The sequence below is a fragment of the Anastrepha ludens genome, chromosome 6 (genome assembly GCF_028408465.1).
Source record: "Anastrepha ludens isolate Willacy chromosome 6, idAnaLude1.1, whole genome shotgun sequence".
Taxonomy (NCBI): domain Eukaryota; kingdom Metazoa; phylum Arthropoda; class Insecta; order Diptera; family Tephritidae; genus Anastrepha; species Anastrepha ludens.
In genome coordinates this window covers 23876103-23892276 of record NC_071502.1, presented here as the reverse complement: position 1 = coordinate 23892276, position 16174 = coordinate 23876103, and the positions used below count along the sequence as shown (strand labels likewise).

The window sequence follows — 16174 nt, the reverse complement described above, 5'->3', positions numbered from 1 at the left end:
GCATAGCGACATACCAGGGAATTGTAAGGTAGACAAATTACCGAGAGAGGGCACTACCCCTCGCCTCCCTCCTGATATGCTCTCAACCTACAAACTGCATAGTGCAAGTAGCTTTGTAACTTCAGCCAACACGAGATGGGTTGATAGTCTGACATGTACTGCTACAAAAAGTATTGGCCTTAATGGGGCGTCAAGTGCTACTTAATCGGTCAAGGAAAAACGTCTTTATGTCAGTTGCTTCGATCACAGGAGACAGTGCTCCCAGGTCGAAGATTGAGCGTACCTCATTTCGACTATTGCAGAAGATCCAAGAATGAGAAGGAGGAAGAGTCTGTCAGCTTCTTTGTTACTGTCCCGCGTGGCATGCCACCAGGTTTAGATGCTTTGGCTCATCGTTCTTAAAAGCTGCTAATGACCTCAGGGATAAACGAGGGCGGCTCAATAAGCACCCGTGTTTGATGGCAGAGAGCGTTCCTGAGGCATCGTGTACTGCCATTTATCAAACGATGGCAAGACAAATTTCAGACTGATTGATTGAGGTTAGTTTGGATTTGGCAGCTATTCGTGTAAAACGTGTTTCGTGATTTTCGCTAAGATGGAAAAAGAGCAGCATCGTTCGGTAATTTGCTTGTTGTTTTTGTTGGGAAAAATGCGAGGAGATAAAAGCAAAGTTGGATGCTGTCTATGGGGACGCCTCGCCATCTATGACCATAGTTAGATATTGGTTCAACGAATTTAAACGTGGGCGAACATGCGTTTTTGATGAGGAGCGGCCAGGACGCCCGGTAGACGTGGTTACCGAGGAAATCATTCAAAAAGTCCATGACATGATAGACGAATGAAAGTACGCGAAGTAACACAAGCCATAGATGTATCGACCGGAGTAGCAATTAATATTCTACATGACAAGTTGGCGTTGAACAATTGGCGGCTCGCTGACTGCCGCGAGTGCTCACGATGGACAACAAACGGATGCACCTGTTAACTTCGAGGCCGTGTTCGAAGCAATTCAAGCGAGATCCGAAGGAATTTTTGCGTTGACTTGTTACCGTTGATGGGACCTGGATTCATCATTACACACCAGAAACTAAGCAACAATGGATTTCTCCCGGTGAGTCTACTCTAAAGTAGGCGAAGACATTCCCATCGGCCGGAAGGGTCATGGCGTCGATTTTTTGGGGTGCAAACGACGTCATCTCCATGCATTTTTTTTTAAGAAGAACGCTCACTGGACTATACTATAGTGAGTTATTGGACCGCTTTCACAAAAAATTGAAGACACGAGAGCACTTGGCGAAAAAGAAAGTGCTGTTTCACCACGATAACGCACCAGCATATTCACCCGGAGTTATCGCCGCCAAACAGCTTGAATTGCGTTATGAATTACTGCCGCACCCACCGAATTCACCCGATCTGGCTTCCTGCTACTTTTTCTTGTTCCATAACATGAAGAAATGGCTCGCGGGAAAAAAATTTAGTTCAAACGAGGAAGTCATCGCCGAGACAGAGGCGTATTTTGGAGGGAGCGGCAAATCCTATTTTTTGGGGGGTTATCTTTCGGCCGCTGTAGCCGAATGTTGATGTGTGGCTACCATTCGAAATTCACAGAGAGAACGTAGGTTCGAGTCTCGGTGAAACACCAAAATGAAGAAAACGTTTTTTCTAATAGCGGTCGCCGCTCGGCAGGCAATGGCAAACCTCCGAGTGTATTTCTGCCATGGAAAAGCTCCTCATAAAAACCATTTGTCGTTCGGAGTCGGTTTGAAAGTGTAAGCCCCTCCATTTATGGAACAACATCAAGACGCACACCTCAAATAGGAGGAGGAGCTCGGCCAAACAACCAAAAAGGGTGTACGCGCCAATTATATATATATATCTTTCTAAAAGGGGACTGACTATGTTGAAAAAAAAAAATTTTTGAAAAATGGTATTTTCATTTCTAACACGGGTACTTATTGAACGCCCCTCGTGTGTGTCAGCCAGGTCAATGGGTTTGCATTTAAAACAAAATGCTTTAACGAGGAGTATCAGATAAACTGCTACTCTGGTATTACAATGGCTCCACAACGGTCTAAGTGAGTTGGTTTAAAGACCGACTGCGATTTCTACCCGCCTACCTTGAAATCAGCAACGACTTGTATTGTAATTACACCAGCATTCAGTCTCTCTATAAACTCACCCCTACGAAATCGGGCTACATTTTATGCCACTTTAGACTTACTTCGCACCCGTGTTAATTGGTGCGATGACAGTGTGCTAAGTGAGTAGTGAAATGAGCAGTGAAATGAGAGGTGAATGTGTCATTAATCACTACGTAGAATTAAGCTAGATTTTGGTCGTCGTCGTACAGTGCATGTTTTTGTTATTGTTAAGTAAATTGCATGTACTCGTTAAACTATTATTCATTAATCTGCATTTAATTACCGCAATTAGCCACTGTTTTGATGTAATAGAGTAGTCATATTTACATACTATACATACACGTATTTATAGGAGCAGTTTAGACTTTTTTTCAACAACTTTTGAACCCTCAAGGCCAATATTTAGAACTGCATTTTTGCCCCCTTTTTTCTTTGTTTTTGATTCAAAAGCATTTAATTGATATGAAATTTCTCTTCTTTTTTGCAGATTAACTTTTTAATATGTCAAATTGGCGCACTCTTCCTAGCCTCATTGTTCCGCTCCATCCTGCATCCTTCCAGGGTATCTGCCCATGTGCGCCACATATTCGCACTGACGGTTGGCTTGGCATTTGGCTATTTCTGCTTTGGCCCTCAAGCCGTACATATTGCCGGACTTCCAGCCGTTTGTTATATTGTCATACGTACGCAGAGCCCGCGGGTGGTACAACGGTACGTACATTAAGCTTATGCTTGAGTGTTTATTTTAGTAGAAGTGCACAAATATTAACAAACAGTAAAGGGTGGCACATAAAAGGTGGCACAGAAATAAGAATAGTTTTGAATAAAAAGATTTGTAAACTAATTCAACAAAAATCATCATCTTTTTGCAGTATCTACATATAGTTGTGTTCAAAATAATAGGAGAGACCTCAACATAGAACAAAAATTTATATTTATTGAAAAACTAATTAAATTTTATTCAGTATTTGTTTTACCACAATTTGTTCATTTCATTCAGTCTCGTCATGCATTTGAACTTTATTATTAATATTAAGAAAAAAAAAAAAAAATACAGAAGCTTCATATTTCACTAAGCAACACAACACAAGACTCAATAAATCAAATAATAAACAACATTTAACTAATTATTATTAGTTATTTGCGTTAGTTTTCTTAGTAAAGGGTGATGAATTTAGTAGTGTCGGATTTTAAATTGAAATAAAACAACAAAAATTCAAATTGATTGGGCAATCTTTATTATTTTTGTGTAGAACCATTCACGACATTTATTTTTTAAAGATAATCCCTTTCAAATGTTATCCTCAATTGCGCCGTAATTCGGCCATCCATAAACACCAATTTTGAATGACTCGCTGCCGGACTTCGGTCTGTATCTCGTAAGTAACTTTAGTAATGTTAGCTTCCAATTCCTCAATCGAAGCTGATTTATCCACAAAACATTTAGACTTTACATAGCCCCACAAATAAAAAACCAACGGCGGGATATCACACTTTCTTGGTGGCCAATCCGAGACGAGAGACTCGCGCTAAATCCATTGTTTCACAGGCTGTATGAAAAGTAGCACCGTCTCGTTGGAATCAAATGTTGTGAAGATCGCGTACTTCAATTTCCGGCACCAAAAAGTCGTTTATCTTGGCGCGATGGCGTTCGATATTCACTATTGGATTGGCGCCAGCTTCGACTTTTAAGAAATATGAGCCGATGATTCCAGCAGCCCGTAGGCAGCACCAAACGGTTGTCACCCTGTCAATTTACCGGTCACCGTTCACTGAAATGGAATTGGAATGGAAAATCTTGGGACTGTAGCCCAAACATCCTGAGATGGATGTACGTCATGATAATAAGACCAATGGTAACATATGGAACTGTTGCTTGGGCATCGAGAGTCAGTACGGGCAGCGCTAACTCATCTTCAGCGCTTTGCATGCGTGTGCATCATAGCGGGCGATGTGGACCTGCGATGCAAATGATGCTTGAGCTGACACTACTTCAAATAGTTATTCAGCAATCCGCCAATCATACCCTATTGAATATAACCAGGAAAAGCTTCGAGAGAGGAAAAGTGATGTCATCTAAAAACATGGAATTTGCAGAGACTGCAGCTCCCACTTACTCAGCTACCCAGAAATGATATCACTAAAGTTATTAAATTCGAAAAGACGTTCAGTATAGAACTGGACGATAAGTCAAACTGGAGTAGACCTGAATTTGAAAAGAAACTCCAGGAGTGTACCCTGCACTGGTGCACAGATGGCTCGAAGACCCCAGAAGGCATAAGCGCTATAATATATGGCTCCCGAACCAAGCGTTCTGTGCCAATGAGTAGCTTTCCAAGCAGAGATATATACCATCTGTCATGTGCAGATGTGCAGATGGAGATAAACCTAGACTGTAATTTTCGAAATGAGCGAATTGCGATTCTGAACGGCAGTTAGGCGGCACTCGAGGCTCGTATCATCCTGTGAGATTAAGTCCTCACTGGTCCTTGAGCGTATCGCGGAACTGAATCTACTAGGAACGCACAATCGCATCCGGTTAATATGGGTTCCAGGCCATAGGGGAACGAAATAGCGGACGCATTGGCAAGATAGGCTGCGGCCTCGCCATTATTAGCAGCCGATCTCTTCCTTGCAATGGGACAACACACCATCAAGGAGAAGCTTTTGGAGAGAAGAGCTAAGAGTATGGAAGGTTAGCTGGCACCAAATGCTCACAGGCAGATTAAGTCCTAACTGGTACTTGAGTGTATCAAGAAACTGAATCTGTTAGGAACGCACAATGGCATCCGGCTGATTTGGCTCCCGACACACTGGGGTATAACTGGTAAAGAAGTAGCAGACGCATTGGTAAGAGAGACTGAGGCCTCGTTATTAATACAAACCGAGCACTTCCTTGCAATGGGACAACACACCACCAAGGAGTAGCTTAGGAGCGAAAGCTAAGAGAGGTTTGCTGGCTCTAAACTATGGGGCTACACCAGCCGAAATTCTTACTGGAGAGGGTACAACCAAAAGATGTTTAAAATATCCATAAACCTACCAAAGGATAAACTGAGAATGCTCACGGGAATTCTCACAGGTCATTGCATCTGCACAAGCAACGAAACTATTAATCTTTTACGGGAAAAATTTCCGGACCGTGTTATCTCTCGAAGAGGTTGAGGTGATCACAATTGGCCATCGAGATCTTGTGATTTAACACCTTGTGACTTTTTTCTTTGGGGCCACGTGAAAGAGAAGGTCTACGCCAACAGCCCAGGGTCGATTCAATACATCAAAGATGGAATTCGTGAGGCTATCGAGGACATAGGGCAGCCACTTTGCAATTCGGTTATGGAAAATTTCATGAAAAGGATATTGTCATGTATGCGTGGTCGTGGTGGTAATTTGCCTGATGTTATTTTCCACTATTAACGGCGTACCTTCTTCTTTATAATGAAATAAACATCCGATCATTTATATTAAAAATTATCTTTTTTTTTTCATATCAAAATAACACCTCTAATGGGAAACCCCTTTAGTCGTTTTCTGAAAACTGAAAAGTTCAAAATTTTACTGTATTCCTTTAAGTTAGAATTTTTGGTCATAGCGCAACGGACAAGTTTTCACGCGTGCATGAAAGTGCATATATACGTTTAAGAGTTAAACTTATGTCTAGATCACCCTGTATATGTTTTCCATTACATGCATGCATTTTTAATTACATATTATTGTAGTTTTTGTGCGCTGCATTTTATATATTTTTAAACAATGCATTATATTTATTTAATTTTTTTCTCGTAGAAATGTTATGCTTGTCGCCATGACTTACCTACTGTGCATCCACCTGATTAGGCAAATCTACGACTATGGCTCCTACTCGCTGGACATCACCGGCCCACTAATGATAATCACACAAAAAGTAACAAGTTTAGCATTTAGCATACACGATGGCTTTGTGCGCCAGCATAAGGTGAGTGCCCCAACTACACACTAATGGCAGGATGTGAGGAAACACGTATAGAAATAGTGAGTGAGTTTTGTTCTAAGTAGGTGTGCATAGGTGTGAAGCGTATGCGAAGGTTAGCATGAGAATTCGCATTCTCATTTCTCATAAATAATTATTTTTTATTTACAATAGTTTGCTTCATTTTTTGTTTTATACTTTATCTTATTTCTTGCTTACTTTTTAATCCTCTTCACTTTTCTATTTGTCATTGTAGGACCTTACAAAAGCACAACAATACCATGCCATTTATAAGCTTCCATCGGCGCTCGAGTATTTCTCGTACGTTTTGAACTTCCAAGGCCTATTGGCCGGCCCAATGGTATTCTACAAAGACTACATTGACTTTGTCGAAGGCTATAATCTACTCAAGCGACCATCGACCAATGTAAGTAGCACTCGCGTACACGCATTTTCTGTTTACTTGTTGTTTTAATGTGCGAATATGAAAAAAAGAAACATATGTACATGTACAGTGGCGGTCAGAATAATAGCAGCGCGATGTACGGCAAAGTTTTGAGTGATTGTTTATTTTAATTTTGTTTTTTTATAAAAAAAATAATTATTACCATAAAAAAATATTGAGCAATCGTTATTTACATACACTTATGGCCAAAATAATAGAATCACCATATTTTGACCAGTTTTCACTACTTTTCACTTATTTTTCTAATTTTAATTTTAAAATTTTTTTTTTTTTCAATTTTTAAAAGTATATGCAGCTCAGTCACAACAATTATCATATAAAACAATGTACTAAATTTGTGTACAAGAGTTACAAAATTTCTCATATTTTCACCAAAATTTCAAACTTTTTAATCAGGATTTTTGCTACACAAGTTTATAGGCCATTAGATTTTAGTATGAAAAATCTAAGTTTGAAATGGCTAAAAATTCTCGTTGATTTAAGAATGTTTTCCCCTGTCGGTGTTGCGCATTTTGTCCACATAAAAATATAAATTTAGTGCATTCGTGGTAAAAATGGGCAACATCGCCAGAAAATAAAGTTATCAAAAATCAACAAAAATTTGTATACTAAAACTTAATGGACTATATTTTTTACCCAATTTTTTTTTTTTTTTTTTTTTAATCTTAAAAAAATTTTTTAATATTTTGTTTTTTAAAGCTTATTAAAAAGTTTCAAGTTTTATAAATCTTGAAACTAATTTTTATATAAAAATGTTTTACCTAACTTTTTTTTATAAAATTTTGTTTTATAAAAAATTTTGTTTTGCTTAATTTCTTTTTTATACAAAATTTTGTTTTAACCAATTTTTGTTTAATTTTTAACAAATTTTATTAACTTTTTTTTTAAATCTTATTAAAAAGTTTAAAGTTTTATACATCCTGCACTAAATTTTTATACAAAAATTTTTTTTATCTAATTATTTTTAATAAAAAAAAATTTTTATCTCATTTTATTTTATAACAAATTAAGTTTTACCTAATTTTTTTCTTAACTTTTATTAAAAAGTTTAAAGTTTCATAAATCTTGTACAAAGTACATCGCACGAAAATTTAAATTTTTTTAATTGCACTGAATTTTATAAACAAAATGCTTTACCTAATTTTTTTTTAATTCTTGTTAAAATGTTTAAAGTCTCATAAATCTTGCAATAAAGTAAGAAAAATAAAATTTGTTTACCAAATTTTTTTTATAAAAATTCTTTTTATCTATTTTTTTTTACAAAAGTTTGTTTTACCTAATTTCTTTTAAAAAGAAAGTTTAAAGTTTTATAAATCTTGTGCAAAGTACATTGCACTAAATTTTTAGAAAATTTGTTATCTAATTTTTTAATTGCACTGAATTTTAGAACAAAAAGTTTTACCTATTTTTTTTTTTAATTCTTATTAAAATGTTTAAAGTCTTATAAATCTTGCAATAAATTAAAAAAAAGAGATTTTTGTTTACCTAACTTTTTTATAAAAATTTTTTTTATCTATTTTTTTATAAAAAGAAAAGAAAAGATTTTATAAAAGAAAATTTGTTGCCTAATATTTTTAATTGCACTGAATTTTATAAAAAAATTGTTTACCTAATTTTTGTTTTTAATTCTTATTAAAATGTTTGAAGTCTTATAAATCTTGCACTAAATTTTTATAAAAGAATTTTGTTTACCTAATTTCTTTTATAAACATTTGTTTATCTATTTTTTTTTTTATAAAAATTTTAGTTTTACCTAATTTCTTTTAATATAAAAAAAGTTTAAAGTTTTATAAATCTTGTACAAATTACAATGCATCAAAATATTATAAAAAACATACCTAACTTTTTTTTTATAAAACTTTAATTTTGTACCTAATTTTTGTTTTTAATTCTTATGAAAATGTTTAAAGTCTTATAAATTTTGCACTAAAGTTTTATAAAAAAAAATTTTTGTTACCTACTTTTTATAAAAAAAAAAATGTTACCAAATTTTTTAATTCTTATGAAAAAGTTTGAAGTTTTATAAATCCTTATAAAGTACAATTCACAAAAAAATTTTATCTGATTTTTCACCTTATTTTTTTAATAAAAAAAAATTTTTTTTTCAAACTGTTTTTTTTAAAAAAAAATAAAAATAAAAATTTTTTTTGTGAATTGTACTTTATAAGGATTTATAAAACTTTTTAATAAGAATTAAAAAAATTGGTAACATTTTTTTTATAAAAAGTAGGTAACAAAAATTTTTTTTTATAAAACTTTAGTGCAAGATTTATAAGACTTGAAACATTTTCATAAGAATTAAAAACAAAAATTAGGTACAAAATAAAAGTTTTATAAAAAAAAGTTAGGTATGTTTTTTATAATTTTTTTTTTAATAATTTTTTTAATAAAATAAATGTTACCTAATTTTTTTAAATTTTTATTAAAGAGTTTAAAGTTTTATAAATCTTTTGCAAAGCGAAAAGTAGTCAAAACTGCTCAAAATATCGCGTTTCTATTATTTTGGCCATAAGTGTAAGTGTGCACGTTTTTTTAAATTATTTTCTGAATTTGTTGTACTTTGAACTACATCTTTATACAAAAAAATTAAACAAAAAATAGATAAAAAGCCAAAACTTTACAGTATGTTGCGCTGCTATTATTTTGATCGCCACTCTATGTAAATATTATATCTCTGTACCAATACATGTGCGGGTACGCTTGGCGAATATGATAATAATAAAGTTATTGTCTCCGCCTTACGATTCACAGTTCGGTGCGGGAAGTCATGGTGATGATTGAACGAAACAAAATATTGATAGACTATAATTAGAATGTCTCAAATCCAGTGTGATACGACTCATACGTAAATAATGGCTTTAATTTTTAGTGTATTTTTTAATGTAAGTCTATGTGGAGTGTCTAATAATAGCCTATTTTCACCGAACTTCTAAATATAGTAAAGAACTCTGTTATGTTTGAGAAATGTTTAAACATTTTCGCCGGATTGGAGTTAACTCCATCAGCTGATTTTTGTTTACATTTTATATTTACTGATAAGAATTGGCTACCAGAGTCGCCTATAGTTTTATAGATTCTTTCTTGTACAAATCGAGTTAGAAGAGGTAAAAAGAGGGTAAGCGAAACATTTTTTGTCGGCATGAAAATTAGATGGTTACAAATAATTTTTTTAACGATCAAGCACAGCCAATATTACTTGAAACGTGGTAAAAATATCGATAAATTAGTAAAAACGATAATTAATTTTGTTGTTTTATTGTTAAACCGGCCTTGAGCGATGGTATATAAAAGACAATGTCATGAAATATTACATATTTATATGGTTAGGTTGGTTAGGCTGAAGCGGTCCATTGTGATGCAGCATGGGGAACTTGCCTTACCTCTACTAAAACCCAGTGTGTTGGTTGATTGGTTGGCTGAGGTGCTGTCTGGGTGACACGTCCCAGCCTTAATTATCACAAAAGGTGCACTACTAGTAGAGCCAATGCCGTTTTTTAGTTAAACCATCGTGATTTGACTATAAATCTGCCTATGTCATTTAGTTTCTTTTCTACAATTTCTACCAAGTGGTTCGTTGAGAATTTCCCCAGGATTCTATATCGTAGAACACCCAGACTTGGTCGCACACACAGATAGTGAAAAACTGGTTCCTGAGATGTTTCTGGAATTGCAGCTTCTACATCTATCGTTGTGTGGCCACCCCATCTACTTGACATGGTCTCCTAAAAGCCAGTGGCCGGTTATTGTTGACGTAATTTTAAAGACGTCTGTTCTTGACTTTCGTAACAGCCCATCAGTTCTCAACTTGTTCTAAACTGGCCACGTTTCCTTCGCTATTTTACAGGTATCGGTGTGGGTCCAGCTGTCGACAGCCTGATTCTGGAATTGCAAAAAGTAGACGCTTCCAGGGCAGCCCACTGCTACCACTTCGGATACTCTGGAGGAAGCCCCCTGCTATGCCCCCCTACTATGGCCACGTACCAAGATATGAGTGTTGTCTGTCATGCGTGCTAAGGCATTTAGCAGTGTGTACTTTTCAGACATCCCTGATTTCCACAGTACTGAAATCTTCCATTTCAGTAAATAAATATCTATCTAAAATGATAAGGTTCTATGCGTTTAGCATTGAGAGTCGGCCACAATTGTCGGCCGATTCTGCAGATGGTTTCATTACGTCATCTTTCGTTCGCTGCTCTTACAATTTCCTCAAAGATAAGTAGCTTACATCTCTATGAGGGTATGCCTATGTGTACTCAGCCAACTTGCTGCCCAGTTTCGCTAGTTCATTGGCGCTACAGTTACCCCCTATGTCACAATAGGCTTTATAGGAAATCACTCAGCCAACTCGTTAAGAGATGTTCAGCATTTCATGGCTACTTTGGAGGTTGTCGACTGTTTTGCTAGGGACTTTATTACTGCCTGGCGATCAGTGTAAATGTAGATAACATGTTTACATATTTCGCACTGGGTTTTGAGACTGGGATGTCTTTCTTCAATAGGTTTTCAGCCCTTTTAGATAGAAGAAAAAATTGACAACCTTTTTGACCAAATTCGCACAATGAAGGTAGAGGGGCCCTTCAAAGTTGTTTTTTTTTAACCAAAAAAGACGCACCACATTTACCCTTGATTGGATAGATTACAACCGTCATTACTCCAGAATCAATCCAACCCGGACCAAAGCTTACTATCCTTCATCCATACCAGCAAACGTGCTCACGCCTTTCATGCGGCTCCGAATTGCACACACGATACGCACATATGCTCATCTTCTAGAAAGGGCCTGGAGCAACCTATGTCCCTTCTGTAACACTTCAACGACCGTTCTTCATCTAATTGCTTTCTGATCGATGCCAAAAGGCAACAGAATTTCGTTGGAACTGACCGCACCTCACTTCTTATGAACCCATCTGAAGAAAAACATCAGAACAATGTATAGATTCTTAAAAGACGCCGACCTACTCAGAAGGATTTAAAACCGTTGATACTTGCCGGACAGCTTATAGCCTTTGATGCTAGTGCTGCATGACAACTCCACTTTATACTGCGTGCAAAAAGTAAGGTCAAATTGCGCGGGATTAAAATTTCACTCTAGCTATTTTTTTCATGAGTTGGCAGCACTGTTAATAACATCTGGGCCAACTTTCATGTGAATGTAATATATTTACGCTTGTGTTTACCAAACGACCAAGAGTGCATTTTTCGATTTTTACAATGTCTGATTTGATTGAGCAGAGAAGTGCCATCAAATTTTGTTTGCGGAATGAAATTTCGGCTGCGGAAACGTTTAGCATGTTGCAGAAGGCATTTGGTGATTCGACCATGTCGCAGAAAAATGTTTATAAGTGGTACAAAGACTTCAAAGAGGGTCGAGAACGTGTTGATGACTTCGAGCGCTCCGGACGACCATCGACGTCAACAGATGACCAACACGTGTATAAGGTGAAGGAGTTAGTGCTCAAAAATCGTCGGTTGACTGTTAAAGACCTTACTGATATGAATATCAGAAGGATCTGTGAAAACCATTTTGAAAGACCATTTGGGCCTACGAAAAGTCAAATCTCGTTTGGTACTGAAAACTCTCAATTTCTTGGAAAAAAGTTGTCGCGTTGATGTGTGTGAAACAATGCTTTCAGACTATCAGGACAAGCTCAAATACATCATTACGGGAGATGAGACTTGGATTTATGCTTACGAGGCCAGACCGAAAAGAGCACGTCAAAGTCGTTCAAAAATAAAGGCCATGATGACAGTTTTTTTCGATTTTCGTGGTGTGGTGCATTATGAATTCCTTCCACCTGGCCAAACTGTTAATAAGGAATATTATTTGAGCGTTATGCGTCGTTTACGTGAAGCAATTCGTCTAAAAAGACCAGAATTATGGGCCAACAACTCTTCGTTTTTGCATCACGATAATGCACTGTCTCACACTGCACTCGTTCTTCGTGACCATTTCACCAAAAATTCCACGCATATCGTTCCGTAACCACCGTATTCGTCTGATTTGGCTCCGTGTGACTTCTGGCTATTCCCAAAACCCAAGAGACCACTCCGGGGAACGCGTTTCGAGTCGATTGAGGAGATAAAAGCTGAATCGAAGAAGGTGCTGATGGCTATACCGGAAATGGAGTATTTGGCATGTTTCGGGGATTGGAAAAATCGTTGGCATAAGTGTATTTCATCGAGAGGGGATTATTTTGAAGGGGATGGCATTGATTTACAAGAATAAATAAAGATTTTTAATTTTACAACCAAATTCACCTTACTTTTTGCCCACAGTATATATAATAGTTATTAAAATTGTATAGGCTTAATTAAAATAAAAAAATATATATTTATATATTTCAAGTTTTATATTCCTTTTGTTCGCAAAAAACTGAAGAATAGCTGCACCACTTCCATTTTTACTTATTAGAAGCAGAGCAAACTGGAAATGCAAAAAGCAATTTCGTGCAGGGTGGCTAGTTAATAATAAATATATAACACAATTTTGTGGCCCATCGCGGGCACTTACACCTAACAAACCACATTCTACATAATCTATACACTTTCCTGCCGCATTGGCTAGCCACAAACAAAGTCCCTGCAGGCATACAAATCTGACTACCATCTAAGCGCATAGCCTGGCTTACCTTAACCCTGAGACAAAATTCCCATAGCAGCGCCAATTGAATTGCTGCCACACGTATCACTGCATATGTGAACACACACACTTGCATATGTATATATCTGAAAAACAAACAAAAAAATAATAATAATAATCCAGCAGTCGCATAAACTACGAGTACACAGCTTCTGCATCCATAATTACATTAGATTGCATTATTATTTTCTTTTCTCTTGTTGTTGTTGTTGTTGCACAGGGCAATTTAGATAATGGCAAATCAGAGCTGGTGCTGGAACCGTCGCCCACCAAGGCGGTCATCAAGAAAGTCATCGGCAGCATGGTGTGTGCTTTCATATTTATGAAATTCGTCAAAATGTATCCCATTAAGAATATGAAAGAGGACGGCTTTGTGGAGAGCACCTCGATGGCGTATAAGTTTTGGTATGCCATGATGGCGACATCGTGCATACGCTTCAAGTATTACCACGCGTGGCTGCTGGCCGATGCCATATGCAACAATTCGGGTCTGGGTTTCACCGGCTACGACAAGGATGGCAACTCGAAATGGGATTTAATATCAAACATTAGCGTGCTTGGCTTTGAGGTAAGTGCGATTTTATGAACATTTTTTATATTTTTTACTTCTTCTTTTATGTGTATAACTTTATTTGCTACTTACTCCCTTACTCACACGCTCTTTCCGCTTACAGTTTTCCGCAAATATGCGCGATGCGATAAATAATTGGAATTGCGGTACGAATCGCTGGTTGCGCACCATCGTCTATGAGCGTGTGCCGAAAAAGTATGGCACGGCATTGACGTTCGCACTGAGCGCCGTCTGGCACGGTTTCTATCCCGGTTACTATGTGACATTTGCCACCGGTGCGATGATGGTCACCGCCGCGCGCCTGGTAAGCACCCATTTCTCAGTTCTTCCCTGTTGTTTTTCCTTATAAAATTACAACAAAAAATTTACATCTGTCTTTTAATTTTGTAGGCTCGTCGCATGTTCCGCCATCGCTTCCAGCGCACCCAGTTCACGCGTATGTTCTATGATATACTGACATGTCTGACGACACGCCTAGTGATGTGTTATACAACATTCCCATTTGTTCTGCTTGAATTCATGGTAAGTTTCGGGGAGTTGCAACTAATAAGGCGTGTTTATGTGGCTTACCTTTGCTGGAGTTCATTTCGAGTTGATGGAGGAAACAAATTTTCGAATGTATGAATTTATGATTGGAATTTAGTTATTGACTGCCCGTTTTGTATCTATTAGGTTGGCGAATAAGTTCGTAGCGTTCTTGCCGAAGATTTTTATTAAAACAAAAGAGAATAATTACTTCAATAAGTAAATCAATTATAAAGGGTTTTCCAATAATATATTTTTTTATTTTTCTATTTTTTAATATAAATGATCGGATGTTTATTTCATTATAAAGAGGAAGGTATGCCGTTAGTAGTGGAAAATAACATCAGGCAAATAAGCACCACGACCACGCTTACAGGACAATATCCTTTTCATGAAATTTTGCATAACCGAATTGCAAAGTGGCTGCTCTATGTCCTCGATAGCCTCACGAGTTCCGTCTTTGAGGTCTTGAATCGACCCTGGGCTGTTCGCGTAAACCTTCTCCTTCACGTGGCCCCAAAGACAAAAGTCACAAGGTGTGAAATCGCAAGATCTCTGTGGCCAATTGTGATCACCTATCCCTCTTCGAGAGATAACACGGTCCGGAAACTTTTCCCGTAAATATCAATGGTTTCATTGCTTGTGTAGCACGTAGCGCCGTCTTGTTGAAAATAAACGTTGTCCAGATCAATAGCATCCATTTCCGGCCATAAAAAATCTTTAATCATCTCTCGATAGCGCAATCCATTCCAAAATAACACCTGTTATTGGAAAACCCTTTACTGCCGCGGTTGCTGTTTACAACCTCTTTCCACCTCTCGACAATTTTTTGATGCCGTTCCGCCCAAAATCGCCTGGTCTGGTGTCAAAGAAGTTGTTGAGCCAGTTTTTAAGGACCTTCATATGATTTGACAGGGAAGGAAAAGATGGTAATCGGTCGATGTGAAGTCTGGAGAATACGGCGGATCCTGTAGGACCTCCCATTCGAGCTCTTGGAGTGCAACTTCGACGACTTGTGCAACATGGGACCCGGCGTTGTTGTAAAGGTCGTTGTTGATCATGTCGATCAAGTCTTTTCCGTCGATTAGCCTCATTCACGCGGTGTAGCTGGGCAATGTGGAGCTCCTTGTTGACCGTGGCAATCTTTTCAAGCATTTCCTAGTGCACCATGCCCTCCGAGCCCCACCAAACACATATCATGATCTTCTTTGAATGAAGATTCGGCTTGACTCTCGATTTTGGCGGCATATCTGCTGGAGCCACCCAATCCTTTCTTTGCTTCATATTGATGAATACGCATCATTTCTCATCTCCCGTGACGATTCGGTACAAAAAGCGCTGTTTATGACCGCGTGTCGCTCGATGGCGGGCGAGATGCTGAGAAAATATTTCAAAACGACTTTCTTCGTTTCCTTCGTTGAGCTCGTGAGGCACCCAAGCTCAAAATTTTTCGGTAAATTCCATTAGATGAAGGTGATTGAGAATCGTCTTATGATCGCAGTTCATTTTTACCGCCAATTCGCGACTGGTCGCCATTCTTCAAAAGTCACTTGAGAGGTTGTTCATCGAATTCAGAAGGGCAAAGGAATACTTACCCTTTGCCAAACAGCAAACAAATCGTTTTAAAACAAAAGAAAACTTAAAAACGCTATGAACTTATTCCTCAACTCAATATCAGCTTGCTTTCTGTTGCGGAGAATGGCTGGGGTGACATGATGCGCAGGATAAATTGGGAGCCATGTCGTGCTTGCATTGAGGAATATACCACCCTGATCAAACGGTTCCCAGAATATATTCAGAAAATTCAAAATACAAGTTTATGGCATTCTTAAAAAGTTAAATGATCGCCTTCAAAGTACTCCCGATCAACTGCAACGCGATT

The 16174-nt window shown here is 37.3% G+C and overlaps 1 protein-coding gene across 1 annotated transcript in view; it reads left to right on the top strand.

The window, feature by feature from the left end:
* LOC128868404 (lysophospholipid acyltransferase 6) overlaps nucleotides 1–16174 on the top strand; it is a 92485-nt gene that overhangs the window by 69796 nt on the left and 6515 nt on the right. The window contains exons 3-8 of the mRNA XM_054110458.1: nucleotides 2629–2852; nucleotides 5928–6096; nucleotides 6347–6517; nucleotides 13417–13764; nucleotides 13871–14071; nucleotides 14158–14289. Coding sequence (XP_053966433.1) covers nucleotides 2629–2852; nucleotides 5928–6096; nucleotides 6347–6517; nucleotides 13417–13764; nucleotides 13871–14071; nucleotides 14158–14289 — 1245 coding nt within the window. The remainder of the gene's footprint in view (nucleotides 1–2628; nucleotides 2853–5927; nucleotides 6097–6346; nucleotides 6518–13416; nucleotides 13765–13870; nucleotides 14072–14157; nucleotides 14290–16174) is intronic.